The following is a 15,563-nucleotide window of genomic DNA, read 5'->3' as shown; positions in this document are numbered from 1 at the left end:
AGATGCAATGAGGGAGACACTATAGATGCAGAAAATGATGAAGTATGTCAAGACTGGTTAATTTTGGAAGAGTTTATTCAAATCAATGTCAGAGCTGGAGAAAGACAGATGAAGGCACATGAAAGCCAACAATGCACCATACAAGAGGAGCATGTTTCATGTCTGATTCATCTCAATGTATGACTGAAGGGTGGATTTCAAGATGGACATCCCAGATGAGAAACGCCTCATGGGAGTTTAATAGAGAGCAACAGATACAAATCCATCTTTCAGTGCAATAACAGGTGTGGAAACAGATCACTGAGAGCAAATCTGCAGCAATTAAAAAAAAAAAAGGCAGCAATATGGCAAAACACTGAAATTCACTTGTGTTTTCACTTGTCCATTCCCAAGAAGTCACGTCACATGAGCATGTAAAGAAGGGTGATACAGTGCTCCATGTCAGATCAAGGATGATCTACCTCAGTCTCTCCTCTCAGGAGAGGTCATAAACAAACTGTAAACAAATGCTATGACAGTACATTGGCTTTCTATTACAAAACACACATTTCTCAAGTACTGCAATTCACAAGCAGCTCCAAGTAGTCACAAAGAGGAGGGTGCATGTAACTAAGGATAAAGGATATGCTCTGAAACTTGAAGCATCAAGGATTCTACAATGATACATTATGGCAGGCTGAACTAAAACTTCCATATTATTAAAGATATATACAATCACATGAGATGAGAGCACTTTGGAAATCTGTACAGCAGTTCATTCAAAACCAAGTCTCTACTAAGCCAGGAGCTACAAGCAAAACAAATAAGAACCTTAGCTTTACAATGTAATAAACGTACAGTGTAATAAATCCACGTGTTGAAAGCGGCACACTTATTACTACTGAAATGTAGCTGTTCCATTCAATTTCCATTATAAGTCTATGGTTCTGGTAGTATTTTGCTTCAGACCAGGCCCACATAGAATCTGCACATGCAGAACTTGACTGAACGCTTTGAACGCTGTCACTCATAAAGTTCTACACGCTTTTACATATTGTGGTTATTTGGTAGTGACGGTGCCCTTAAGCGGACGTGGTGATGGGAATAAATATGCGACGGGAGGTAAAATGTATGCTTCAATGCTTATTGCGTTTGTTTGTTTGAAATTATATTTCAAAAATATTGCGTTCCCCGAGAAACTTTGCATTGCCTTGCAAAACTTTTGCATTCTCTCACAAAAGTATTGCGTTCTCCTGAGAAACTTTGCATTTGCTCGCAAAAGCATTGAATTTATAGTTTTTCCTCCCACCTCAAGTTATTCCAATCAGATTTTTTTGGTTTGTTTTTTTAGTTCTCTCACAAAAGTATTGCGTTCCCCTGACAAACTTTTCATTTGCTCGAAAAAAGCATTGAAATATTTTTTTTCCCACTTCATACGACGTTCTCTCGCCAAAGTATTGCGTTCCTTTGCGTTTGCTCGCAAAAGCATTGAAATATAGTCTTTAGCTGACTTTTATAATGCCTGGTTCAGATTACAAGATTTTTCTGTCTGTTACGATAGTCACGGTGTCAGATTACACGATTTTGACTCCTAAAACATGTCAGACTACACGTTGCTTTCCGACCAGTCATCGCGCACACATTCAAGCACACACGCACACACTGTCGCTCGCTCGCTCACACACACATTCACTCACTCGCGCACACACAATCGCTCTCGCGCGCACACACACACACACACACTCGCTCACTGGCGCACACTGTTGCTCGCACTCTCACTCACTCTTGACGGAACCGTCGTGGAGGACCGTTAAAAATTTAAAATTGCTAGTCTTTCTGTCGTGATGTTGTGAAGCATCGCAGACGCAACGTAGGTTGTCGCCCACTATGACACACTATACGACATGAAACGATCGAATCTTGCGTCCCGACGCCCGTTGTCGTTTACGAATCCCCACAACACCCTACCTCAAACTGATCGTGCCAAAATCGGGCTAAAATCGTGTAATCTGAACCAGGCATAAGCTGAAATACAATCTCATTTTCCCAATCACCATGTCCCTTAAGGGTCCCACAAATATATTGTGCTTTCAATACCCTCAGCTTCATTAATCACATTTTACCACCAGAAAAAAAATAATCAGCAGATTCCATCTGGACTTAATCATAACTCACTGAACATTCAGATACTCTTGATACAGCATAGAAAGAAGAACATTTTCTGACTGAAAGCAGATGTTTGAAATGAAAATGAAATTGAAAATGCTCAATGAACAAATGAAAACACGAAAGATTCTGGAACACAAATATGGACGATTCATGCTCTAAACTTAAAACATCCCACTTAAATCAAGCATATAACAAATTGTCCTATTCTATGATTTAAGCGTTTTGGCAGGGCGCAAGGCAGTCCTTTACCAGGCCCTCAAGGGACGCTGGATGTTAAGGCACAGAGGTGGGCGGCCCTGCACCCCTCTGAACTACACAAAGATACAAACATCAACCATCTTCACTCGACTTCAAGCCACGTCATAAATTTCCAATGAATATAAAAGCATTTACTTCTTGTAGAAATTAAAGATTTATTTCAAATAAATTAATTCACCTTCATAGATCGTCATAATAATAACAAGAACAACAGCAATTTAAAAAAAACCTTCTGATTGAAAGCCATTATTGATTGGTTGACAATAAATTGACAGAGGAAAATCCACTCGTGAGGCCTAAGATATGCTGTTCGTTTTAAGAAATATCTTTTTCGATTTTGGCAAAGTAGTCAATAAAATAATAAAATGGTTTTTCAAAATGTCTTTAACAGAGGGCCAACATCAACATCCTAAAACAAAAACCTAAAAAAGATTTAATACCGAAATTAAAAAAAGTTGACGTTTCTGTCGCCCATCTTCCAGCCGTAGTCACCTGACCCAGGGTTTGAGGTCAGTTACAGTCCATGACGGCAGAGCGCTGAGGACGTTCTTCATCAGTAGGGGACATTTTCTCCAGCATTGGGTGCAGCCTCGAATCCTGAACTTCAAACCTTCACGACAGCAATGATTGCAATTCTTCACGACACAACTTCAGTGTCTGGAAACATTCTGTCAAAAAGTGTCTTTTTCTGTACAGTAGTAGTCACATTCACGCAACAGAATTCAGGCAATAGTAAAAGGAAAAATCAAAGTCTGACGACAGAAGGGAAAGCCAAGTAGATGAGAAGAGAGAGTGGCGAAGGTACCAGAGGAAGACGAAATGAAAAAAAAAGTAAAGTTTAAGAGCAAGGGTTCCTCCACGCGCTCTGATATAATGTCACGGTCACTCTTGAAGCGCTGTAGATGCGAGCAGCACGTCCCTGTCTAGATGACCAGAGGGTCTCAACCACTGGACACATTCAGCTAGTTATCCAGGTAGCCTCTTGATATGGATCTGACAAGAGACAGAAACCAGATCTATGAAGAACATCATCATCATCATCTATGCAAATCCAAAAACATGTTCTGGTTTTGGGCACATAAGATATCTTTTGGCTCGTTTCCACTGAGCGGTACGGTACAGTACGGTACGCAATTATTTCCATTTCCACTGTCAAAAGTTGTGAATGGAACCAAAATGCCGGACCACACCGCACCACTTTTTTTCCGTTACCCTTCCGTTGGGGTACCTAGCACAGTGGTACGGTGCTAAAGGGTGGAGCTAGACTCACTGCAGAACGTTGATTGGTCGACAGAGTTTTGTCACTTGCACGTGGAATGACAACATAAGAGGCGCCATTTTTTAATATACATACAGAGACAACCAGAGTAGCAAGAACAAGATCTGTAGGCCCTATGTCATCCATTGTTGTTTACTATGTCGTTTTATTCTTCGTGCGAAAAATGACGTTGATCGCTTCTTTCCGGCATAGGCTACACCACGCCTATTAAGTAAGTGTTGGCGGTGGAAACGCAAGCCGGATTAGGGTTTACCGTCCCGAATCGTACTGTACTGTACCGTATCGCACCGCTCGGTGGAAACGAGCCATTTGTGTACAGCAAAAGATAAGATTAATAAGATTAAATACCAAAATAATCCCTTAATTCTGTTAAAGGGTTAGTTCACCCAAAAATGAAAATTCTGTCAGTAATTACTTACCCTCATGTTGTTCCAACCCCGTAAGTCGTTCATCTTCGGAACACAAATTAAGATATTTTTAATTAAATCTGAGTGCTGTCTCACTCCTCCATAGGCTTCTAAGACATTATTACTTGCTGGCCCAGAAAATGCATTAAAGACATCGTTAATATAGTCCAAGTGACTCCAGTGGCTCAATCTTAAGTTTATAAAGCGATGAGAATACTTTTTGTGTGCAAAAACAAACAAAAATAACAACTTTATTCCACTTTTCATTTCCTTCTCTCTGGGCCTCGAGTGAGTTCACGTAGTGTTTAAGCGTAGCGCGTCTGTGTTGCACGTCACCACGTAGGCTCACTATTGGCCGACGCTAGTCATGTGTGTCATACGTGGTGACGTGCACAGACGCGCTACGCTTAAACACTACGTGAAAAGACTCAAGGCCCAGAGAGAAGGAAATGAAAAGTGGAATAAAGTCGTTATTTTTGTTTGTTTTTGCGCACAAAAAGTATTCTCGTTGCTTTATAAACTTAAAGGTGCAATGTGTGATATTTCTGAGGATCTATTGACAGAAATGCAATATAAGATCCATAACTATGTTTTCAGTGGTGTATAAAGACCTTACTTAATGAACCGTTATGTTTTTATTACCTTAGAATGAGTCATTTATATGTACATAACCGCGGCCACCCCTGCTATGAAGGTCGCCATAACGTGACGTCATGTTTCTACCGTAGCCGACAGCGAACAGACAGACGCGTTTCATCACTAACTTGAATGAGAAGCAGCAGAAAAAGACGCGGCTTCCTACGTCGGCCACCGTAGCCTCTCATTCGAGTTTGAAATTTCAAGGACAGGCCGCGAATTATTGACCGATTGCAATTCGCAATTCTCACCACTAGATGCCGCTAAAAATCACACACTGCACCTTTAAAGGTGCAGTGTGTGATTTTTAGCGGCATCTAGTGGTGATCATTGCGAATTGCAAACAGCCATTCACTGACGCCCGCTCCCTGTCTTTTCAAACTCGAATGAGAAGCTACGGTGGCTGACTTATGATAAAACTCTGCTGCTGCGTCTTTTTCTGCTGTTTGTCAATCGAGTTAGTGACGAAACGCGCTCTGTAGCGCTGTTTGTTCGCTGTCGGCTACGGTAGAAACATGACGTCACAATATGTCGACCTTCATAGAAAGGGGTGGCCATGGTTATGTACATATAAATGACTTATTCTAAGGTAATACAAACATAACGGTTCATTAAGTAAGGTCTTTATACACCACTGAAAACATAGTTATGGATCTAATATTGCATTTCTACCATTAGATCCTCAGAAAAAACACACATTGCACCTTTAAGATTGAGCCACTGGAGTCACTTGGACTATATTAACGATGTCTTTAATACATTTTCTGGGCCACCAAGTTATAATGTCTTAGAAGCCTATGGAGGAGTGAGACAGCACTCAGATTTAATCAAAAATATCTTAATTTGTGTTCCGAAGATGAACGAAGGTCTAACGGGGTTGGAACAACATGAGGGTGAGTAATTACTGACAGAATTTTAATTTTTGGGTGAACTAACCCTTTAATTCTGGATCAGTGCAAAAATAGTCTCACATTATGCAATACTTGAATTAAAACAAAAACAATAATAATGAATATAATGCAACCTGCAACAGTAAAAATACAGCAAAATCTCTGCTAGCATATACTATGATATACCGCCCAACCCTAGACTGGTCTAAAGCAGAGGAAGCAAGCAGACCTCGCTAATAATCGCCCACACGGCGGAGTCTTTCTGGACCGTCAGACGCACAGCCACCACAGGGTTAAAGGCGGGCTCAACCGTCCCCTCTGCCAGTCCTTTCTCAAACTGAGCTGAAGAAAGAAATATTGTAACATTAAAAGGGGAGAACAGGAGCGATTGTAATTTTTTACAATATTCATTTAGCAGACACTTTTATCCGAGGCGACTTACAAATAAAGAAAACCAGAAGCAATTTGAACAAGAGAACAACACTTGAAATACTGCAATGCCAAGTAAGCAGAGAGCAGGAAAAAAAAAAAAGAAATAAAAAGTTATGTGGTTTAGTTATTGGAAGAGGTGTGTGTCTTCAACGGTTTCCTTAAGGTTGTAATGGTGTATACTGGGTATATATAAATAATGATTCTTTTTAGCTTTGTGTTTTGAAAGCTAAAGTACTACTGGGACCTACACTACTGTTAAAAAATTTGGGGTCAATATTTTTAAAAATAAAAAAAAAATCCTACTTTTATTCAGCAAGGATGCCTTAAGTTGATCAAAAGTGACACTAAAGACATTTCTAATGTTACAAAAGATTTCTATTTAAAATAAATGCTGTTCTATTGAATTTTTAGCTGATAAAAAAAAAATGCACAGTAATTTTTAAATTACATTTAAAAAAAATATTAAAATAGAAAACAGTTATTTTAAGTTGTAATAATATTTCACAATATTACTGTTTTAATGTGGTATTATGCAAATAAATGCAGTTTTCTATTAAAAACATAAAAACAAAATATCTTACTGAACCTATGGTCTAGTAAAACCGTGTATGGTAGCTACCAGTTCAAGTGTTAGCATTTGCAAATCATGTTTATGAGTTTAAATTTAAAAAACATCATGGTCACATGATCTAAAGACATAAATAAAAAACAAAGTAAGAGCATATGCTGAATAACTGTTATCATTTTAAAAAAGCATACATTTCTTTAGTGTGTAAAGTTGCAGTGTGAGGATGAAAAAGGTCTGTTAAGTCACAAAGCACAAAGTCACTGCAAAGGGAGTTATTCACTATATCAGTAATCACTGTTTCTGAACACACTGAAACGCCTCAGTTGTAGTCTTGAGTTTTCTATCAGGAACATACACGGCACAATATTCCTTATTTAAATAAAGAGCCCAAAACATATGCAAAAGCAGGCGAGGCCTGGTTGAGCTGCATTAGTAGTGTGTTGAAACATGCAGTTATGGTAAGGGCTGTAACATTTCAGAAACACGCTTGAAGCAGTTGACCAATCACAACACACTAGTCGACCAACATTGTGTTTTTCAGAAGCAGGGGCTTTATAGAGACAGGAACTAAACAGAGTTACTGACAGATTGGGAAGAGAGGTGCTGCAACTATATGAATTTTTTTTTGAAAAATATTGTTTTTTGAACATTTAGGCATGAAAACCTATACTAGTAGACACAAAAACAAAATCAAGACTTTGTAAAAGAGACCCTTTAAAGAGTCAATGGTCTCCCCTATTTGCAAGCAAAGCACAATAATTTGCTTCAAGTGCAAAACTGCTGATTTGAGCGTGCATGTAATAACTCACCAAGTTTATAGAACCGATCTTCTGTCCGTTTATATTTCTCTTTGGTCTTCACCTCAGTGTCCTGCAAGAGATAGCATCCTCATTTAGAAGCACTTAAAGAGCCTGTGTGCAAGGGACCAGCGCTATGCTTAACAATGTTAGACAACCGTGAGAGCATTGTTTGTATATCATGATAAAAAAGTAAGTAAAACCAAGCGCACAAACCCATTTACACAAACTCGGATGTATTACCGGCCTCATTTATTCAAGGGAAGTCTTCAAAAACAAACATCAAAGCCCTTTTGAAGGCTTTTTAAGCTCTGTATCACAGCAGGATGGCAGTACGCTGCCTCATTACCACGGTAGCTCAACCTGCGATGGACTGAAATGAGCCCTGGTGGCAGCGTACACAGGAGACCTACACCAGATATTCCTGTCAACCCGCTGATGTTAGACTCTGTCACCTGGGGCTTGTTTGGACATTTAGAGGAAACCATGGAAATATAATTATTTATTTTTTTCTTACCGAAAATGGCAGGATCTCGACAGTAGTGTTCTCGATTTTGTCTCCTGGGTGCTCCTGGTTTCCACTGCGAAAAAGGAACCTGTCAATCAAAGGCTGATTGTTAATGAATATGCATGTACAGGCACAAACTCATGAATATTCGTCAACACGCATGTGCAAACATTGGCAGGACATGGACAAGAGTCTAACTTACACTGAACACACACTGGCATGCACACAGATAAGGGGACACTAAACAGGCCCCTACTTGAGCTGATAATTAAATACAGTCACACGTAAGTAAAATGACACTTCCATCTTGTCAGCACTGCTTCTACTCAAGACAAGAACAATTTGAACGGATGTAGATGCGGACAGACGGTATTGATCTGAAGTACTCATCATCTCTCTGTCCCATGCTTGATGTTCCAGGACCAGTGCAAGAGAGTTTTGGGCCTTTGAAAATACAGTAAAAACAGTCATACTTTAAAATATTACAATTTAAAATAAGTGTTTTTTTTTTTTGGAATATATTTTAAAATGTAATTTATTCCTGTGATTGAAAGCTGAATTTTCAGCATCATTACTCCAGTCTTCAGAGTCACATGATCCTTCAGAAATCATTCTAATATGCTGATCTGATGCTCAAGAAACATTTGTTATTATTATTAACGTAAAAAAAAAAAAAATTGTGCTGCTTAATATTTTTGTGGAAATTGTAAGAGACAGTTCATCAAAAAAATGAACTGTTATTCCAAACCTGTATGACTTTCTTCTGTAGAACATGAAACAAGACATTTTGAAAAAATGCTTATAGGGTTAGTTCACCCCAAAAATGGATATTCTGTCAGTAATTACTCACCCTCATGTTGTTCCAACCCTGGAACCCAACCCTGGATATTTTTGATGAAATCTGAGAGCTGGCTCACTCCTTTATAGGCTTCATAGGCCAGTCCAGAAAAGTTAGTAAAAACATTGTTAAAATAGTCCAAGTGAGTCGTTTCTCACGATTCAGACATCCAGGAAATGCACACTTCAGAACCATTTTAAACACTACATCGAGACCCATCTGTGTCATCATCTCAGTTCTCGTGCATACGTCTTTGCGCTCTCATGAACTCACTCAGAGGCCCACACAGAAGAAAATGAATAGTTGAATAAAGTCGTTATTTTTGCGCACAAAAAGTATTCGCGTCGCTTGATAAACTTAAAGGACAAGTTCGGAATTTTACACTTAAAGCCCTGTTTACAGATCGTTTCTGATGAAATAGAACGGTTAAGATTAAAATTTGGACATATGCTGCTGTCCCGAGAATTTTAGGTTTCTTTCGCTTTCCCCCCCACCTCCAGAATGGCTGCATATGTGCACTGGAACAATCCTTCCTAAAACGCATTAAACTTTAGTTTACAAAGACGTGAAACTCACCGAGTGGTCAGGGGTGTTCACTGATATGCTCACACAAAAATTGCTGCAAAAGATGCTTTCCAACAGGTTATTTCAAAATAAATTATTTGTTGTAAACTTAATAGAAAACGTAACATTTAAAGTAAATTCTAAATGTATTTTTGTTAGCACTTAACAGTAAGGTTCCTTTGTTAACATGAACTACATTGGTACTATGAACTAAGAATGAAAAACACTTCCAAAGCATTTATGTTATATTAGTTCATCATTTGCTAATACATTATTAAAATCCAAAGGTTGTTCATATTATTTAATGAGCTAACATGAACCATCAATGAACAGTTGTATTTTTATTAACTTGCATTAACAGAGATTAATAAATACTGTAACAAATGTATTGCTAACTGAATGCATTAACTAATGTTACCATATTTTCTCACAGACTCGATGCTAAAAATACGGGCACTACTGGCAGGGCAACCAAAAATCTGAATTTGATGTACTGACCCAGATTTGGCCAGCAAAATAAATAAATAAAAATCAGTCTTTCAAATAAAGCAACAAATCTAATTTCATGGAGATCTGTGCATCTGCTCAGCCATGTTTTCTCCATTACACCTCTCTCTGTCTTCCTCTCCAGAGGTTTTTAGTTACCGCGTCTTATTTTAGAAGCTTCTCATTAGCCACCTCTCCTCCCCTGTGAGGACAGTGAGACATGGAGACGTGTGAATGATGTCTCCTGATTCGAGCTCAGCGAACATCACTTTTTGGAGAAGGTGAGGATTACAAAAAGAAATCATTTGGGTGTGTGTATGAATGGAGAATTAAAGCAATACGTATAAATGCAGCACTGCTCTTTAGTTTGGCCAGAACCTCTCTCACACCAGCCCCAGGTCATCAGGCCATCATTACCGCCCAGCTCTGAAATGTCTGTGTATCTCTCTCAGTCGCAGACAGACTGACCTTTCTATGTTGACAGGCCGATCAAACTTGAACAAGACATAGTCTCCAGCCATTGGAGTAATGGCCCAGAAGAAATCCTCGCCCATGTAGGTCTTCTCAAGCGTGTGGCCTTGATACACTTTAAGAGAGGTGGACACCTCCGCCGGCGGGTTCACGTGAATCTTATGCAGTAGAGGTTTCAGGAAGTCTTTATCCTGACAGAGTAAAAGACAGAGGAAGTTATGACTTAAGTCAACAGGAAGTATGGCTGACGGCCAAGCTGATTTATAACAGTCCTTAAAAGTAAACACAGCTAACTAGATTTGGGAAACGTTCAGCTATTTAAGAAAAAAAAGAAAGTTTGTCAAAAGAAAACAGGATACAGGGGTAACACGAGATGTTATAAGATAACAGGAAGCTTTGTATGGAAGAGAATCAAACTTTAAGAGCACACTGTTGTTTCAGCTTAAAAAAGTAAGTGTTCGTGCTGCAAAGTTTAGTCAACTCAAATTTCTAAAGTCACTTAGTCAACCTCACATTTCAAGTTGACTAAACTTAAAATTTTAAGTCAGCATGAACACTAAGTTGAAACAACCTTTTCTTCTTTTTTCTTCTTTTTACAGTGCATGATGAAAGTCATGAAGTCATGAAGATCTTACTAGTAATAATGCCTATCTTAGATGATCTGATCACAAGTTGTCAGCGACTACATTTGTAAAGTAAACAATAATTTGTTCTGGATAACAAATGAAGGTCCATCTACTGGCTTGTCAATTATCCATTATGCTAAAAAAAGGGTTTTAAACTTTGCTGGTTAGGTCATCCAAGAATATACTAGGTGTAAAGAGTGGCTAGAAAAAAATAACAATCATGAAATAAGAGTTACCGTGAGTTTCTGGATTTTCCCAGCAAGGGAGGAGTGCAGGCCTACGTGCTGAAACAAAGAGGGTCTGAAACGAATGCGCAGACTCGACTTCTGTCTCTCACAGTGTTTCTGAAGAGAGAAAAAAATGAGGAAGACACGTACATGTAAGAATGAAGGAATAAAAATAGGGTAAAAGTTATAAATAGTGACATAATGTGTGTGTTTGTAGAGAGAAAGAAAAATAAGTAAGAAAAACACACACAAAAAAAGTTCCTGTTCTGCTAAAAGCCTCTCATGGTCACAGAAAGACACTCGCAGGCAGAGAGTATTAACTTACGGCATCTTTCTCTGGGTTGCATACTTTGACCCAGAGTATGTGATCTAGCAGCCAATCGATGGGCTTCTCCTTATAAAACATGAAGATAAACTCCACAATCAGATTTAGATCTGGGGCTTGGAACATTTTACCTGAGAGAGAGAAGAAGAAGAAGAAAAAGAAGAAAAAAAGAGATTAAAAAAAAATGCATTCAAAAATTTGGGACAAACCAAGTTAAAGGGGTCATATAATGGTACATGCACTTTTACAAGTTGATTGTACGGAAATGTGTGTTGGCAGTGCCTGCACACAACCATCATAAAATGATAAAAATCCATCCAGTGTTTTTTTTTTTTTTATCTTCTTATATGTTTTCCCCCCTCTCAAATCAAGCCGATCTAACGCCCCTCCCACGATTGTTGATAGTCCGCGCGGACCGGCGCGGTCATTGTTGAGGAGCACTGTCTATGAGCAGAATGGCGTCTAAGCGATTGTGGTGTTCTGCTCTTGGGTGTAATAACGAACACAGCAGTCATTTTGATATTCCTAAATCCAAACCACTGAAGGGAAGGGAATATTCCCCGCGATCAACGTCAATGCTTTCATGTTTGCGCGAATCATTTCACACACCAGACTGCTTTACAAACGAGGGTCAGTATAAAGCTGGTTTTGCTAAGAAGCTGCTCCTGAAAAAAGGATCGGTACCAACTATTCGTGTTCCTGCTGCACCTCCAGAAGAAGAAGTGAGTGTAATGTTTTATTAACCTTTATATTAATATTTATATTAATATTAATCTTTGCAAATCGCTAGCACGCTTCACGATGAATGCGGCTAAGGTTTACTCTCAGGGTACATTACAGCATGTTTTCTATGTACGACGTTCTCAATATAATACATAATCAGTTATGGTTATTGTGTTACAAACGGTGTACGCACAGAACAGAGGGGCGGGGTGAGCAAAGCTCATCATCATTTAAAGACACATGCACTTAAACGGCGTGCTGAAAACAGCTGTTTTTGACCAGGTAAAATTAGTGTTTTCTTACAATACTAATGAGATTTTTTAATTAAAGTATATTACAAACTTTTAATTTAGACCCTAAAGCAGGCATTCTCAACCCTGGTCCTGGAGGGCCACTGTCCTGCAGAGTTTAGGTCCAACCTTGATCAAACTCACCTGCCTGTAGCTTTCCAGTAATCCTGAAAGGCTTAATTAGCTTAATTAGCTGGCTCAGGTGTGTTTGATCAAGGTTGGACCTAAACTCTGCAGGACAGTGGCCCTCCAGGACCAGGGTTGAGAATGCCTGCCCTAAAGAATCATATTAGCTTGTACAAAAATGGCATTATATGACCCCTTTAAGACAAAGGCTGCATTTATTTGATAAAAAAAAAAATTGTATATGAAATATTATTAGTTTAAAATATCTGTTTTCTGTTTTAATAAATCACGTCACATGATCTTTCAGATATCATTCTAATATGCTGATTTGATGCCTAAGAAACATTATTATCAGTGTTGAAAACAATTGTGCTGCTTAATATTTATGTGCGAACCGTGATACATTTTTTAAAGATTCTTTGACGAATAGAAAGTTCAAAAGAACAGCATTTATTTGAAATAGAAATCTTTTGTGACAGTAAATGACTTTAATGTCACTTTTGATCAATTTAACACATCCTTGCTGAACAAACTTTTCTGAAAGAAATAAAAAAATTTCTGACGCAAGTGGATTTACAACCAATGACAGGAAGTCTTAAAGAGATGGTTCACTCAAACAATAATTCTGTCTTCATTTACTCGTCCTCATGTCATTCCAAACCTGTTCTTTCCTCAGTGGGACACAACAGGAGGGTAACACTTTAATTTGATGGTCCACTTCAGACATTCTACAAACCATAAATACCTTTGCAACTACATGTCAACTACAGTCATTAGAGTATTAGTAGAATTTCTTAATATCTGCTAACACTTTATTTTGATGATCCACAAACAGACATTCTACTGACTAGAAGTAACTTTGCAAGTACATTTCAAATGTACTACAAAACCAAACTAACACCTAACAGTCTACTAATACTCTAATGAGAGTTAGTTGACATGTAGTTGGAAAATTACTTATAGATAGTAGAATGTCTAAATTGGACCATTGAAATAAAGTGTGACCAAAATAATTTTATTAAAACACTATTTTGGTGCTTTTTGGGGCTTGATATCTCCTGGACACTGTGTGCCTCTGTTGTATGGCCAAGAGCAGTGGGATCATTCTTTTCAAATCAAATCTCTTTCAGTGGTCCACAGAAGAAAGAAAGTCATACAGGTTTGGAAGAAATCGGTGAATAAATGATAACAACTAAAGTGATATCTGAATAGCTGTACATATCAAACAAATAAAGTAGGGGTGTAACGATTCATCAACTACATCGATGTATCGATTTATATTCCTACGATCCAACTACATCGATCTGCGCTCGGCAAGTTGGTCTTCCGGACGACATATATCGATCTAACATCGTTTTAAAAGGTAATTAATCGATTGTATCGATACTAGGAAATAACGCATTGGATTTAAGCACGCCAGACTTTATATGGATGTTTTTTCTTAGCACTTTTAATGATAAAGGCGTTAAACGTTACTCGATTCAGTCTGCCTATCTGTGACGTCGCCGCCATGCGTGACGCGCCAGCAGCAGCGCAAAGACAACAAGCAGCGCAAAGTCTCTCACCTCAGAAAAACGGACTTTCCTGTCCTCTCAGCCGCTATACTGCAGTAGCGCGCACTCTTCAATTGCACGCGCAAATGCGCCGGCGCTCGCTGTATCACTTCACTAAAGCGCAAAAGACATACGAGCATGCAACGTCGTAAATTAGTAAGTTAAGAAATAAAAGTAAAATACCAATAAATTACGTTATTGGTACGTCATGTGTGTTGCTATTTATCAGGAGCAGTTTCCATGTTTCTTTACCAGTTCTTCTAAGTATTGTGTATCACCATGGTAGCCCAATTGTTGTTTGTTTCCATAACAAAATCCCACTTACTGGTTATTTTGTATATTTGTATATGACTGTGGTGGCTCATACCAAGATTGTATTAACAAAAACTAGTTTGGGACTGCTATTTAATAGCTTAACCTCGCAGTGCCTACTGTTTATCAGTATTTGTCATATTCTTACAAAATATTTTTGTGTTAAGTAAGTTAAAGGGGGACAGAACTTGTGTCAACAATTTTTGTGTAAACAAATGTATTATAATAGGCCTATATAATTCCTAAAAAGGTGGGTCGCGGCTTGATGACCATGGGGAAATGTGGGTCCCATGGCCAAACTATTCAAAACATCATTCAATGTTGTGATAATCGTAATTAATAATCGCAATTACAATTTCAAGGGAATAATCGACAATTATAATTTTTGTCATAATCGTTCAGTCCTACTTTATTCAAATAAAATGTGAATGCATTTGACATTAATTGTTGTTTACTTGTTTGTTTATATCCATAATTAATTGATACCTGATTCCCTTACAATAATTTTTGGCTAAAAAGTCACTGAATCGATTTCAGGTCACTGAATCGTTTCGGATCGTATCGTTCTAAATGAACCAATATCGTCCTTGAATCGTATCGACAACCACGAATAGAATCGTTGTTAAAACGAATCGTTACACCCCTAAAATAAAGATATTAAAAACATAAAAGTCACACCAATGAAGCCCAGCTGTGAAAACTCAAGGATCATCCAGTCCTCAGTGGCGAGTTGAAGGGCAAAGTTTTTCATGGTTGCAAAATAGTTGGGCTTGGCGACGATGTCATCCTCTAACTGTAAGAACAACAGGAAACAGATATGAATCATACAGCACATCTCATGAACCAGATACATTTACTGACACAAGCTGCACCTACTAAAAATATTACTTCTAACTAAAAACCCCAAGAATAAAAAAAAGATTCTAACACACACCTCACTCACAGACACTCTTGCCACTAATATACGTAAGCACACACAAACACTAAGTTAAAGCATGTCGTCCTATACCCTTGAGTAACTTGAGTTCCCCCCAAAAAACATGAAAGCAATACCTTTCCCCTCTCCTAAGAGAGCACAGCGTGTACTGAGAGCACAAAG

The 15,563-nt window shown here is 38.4% G+C and overlaps 1 protein-coding gene across 1 annotated transcript in view; it reads right to left on the bottom strand.

Moving 5' to 3' along the window:
• Nucleotides 1-1,199: 1,199 nt before the first annotated feature.
• The window catches only part of mgat4a (alpha-1,3-mannosyl-glycoprotein 4-beta-N-acetylglucosaminyltransferase A), a 63,040-nt gene continuing 48,676 nt past the window's right edge, over nt 1,200-15,563 (bottom strand). Inside the window, exons 9-16 of the mRNA XM_084422339.1 lie at nt 15,143-15,257; nt 11,461-11,591; nt 11,145-11,252; nt 10,280-10,473; nt 7,933-8,011; nt 7,428-7,488; nt 5,848-5,960; nt 1,200-3,399 (exon numbers count right to left, since the gene is read on the bottom strand). Of these exons, the coding sequence (XP_084278465.1) occupies nt 3,373-3,399; nt 5,848-5,960; nt 7,428-7,488; nt 7,933-8,011; nt 10,280-10,473; nt 11,145-11,252; nt 11,461-11,591; nt 15,143-15,257 (828 nt within the window). The 3' untranslated portion in view covers nt 1,200-3,372. The remainder of the gene's footprint in view (nt 3,400-5,847; nt 5,961-7,427; nt 7,489-7,932; nt 8,012-10,279; nt 10,474-11,144; nt 11,253-11,460; nt 11,592-15,142; nt 15,258-15,563) is intronic.

Source organism: Rutilus rutilus (genome assembly GCF_951802725.1).
Source record: "Rutilus rutilus genome assembly, chromosome: 10".
NCBI classification, from domain to species: domain Eukaryota; kingdom Metazoa; phylum Chordata; class Actinopteri; order Cypriniformes; family Leuciscidae; genus Rutilus; species Rutilus rutilus.
The sequence above is the reverse complement of the archived record's forward strand: the minus strand, read 5'-3'. Positions and strand labels throughout refer to the sequence as shown.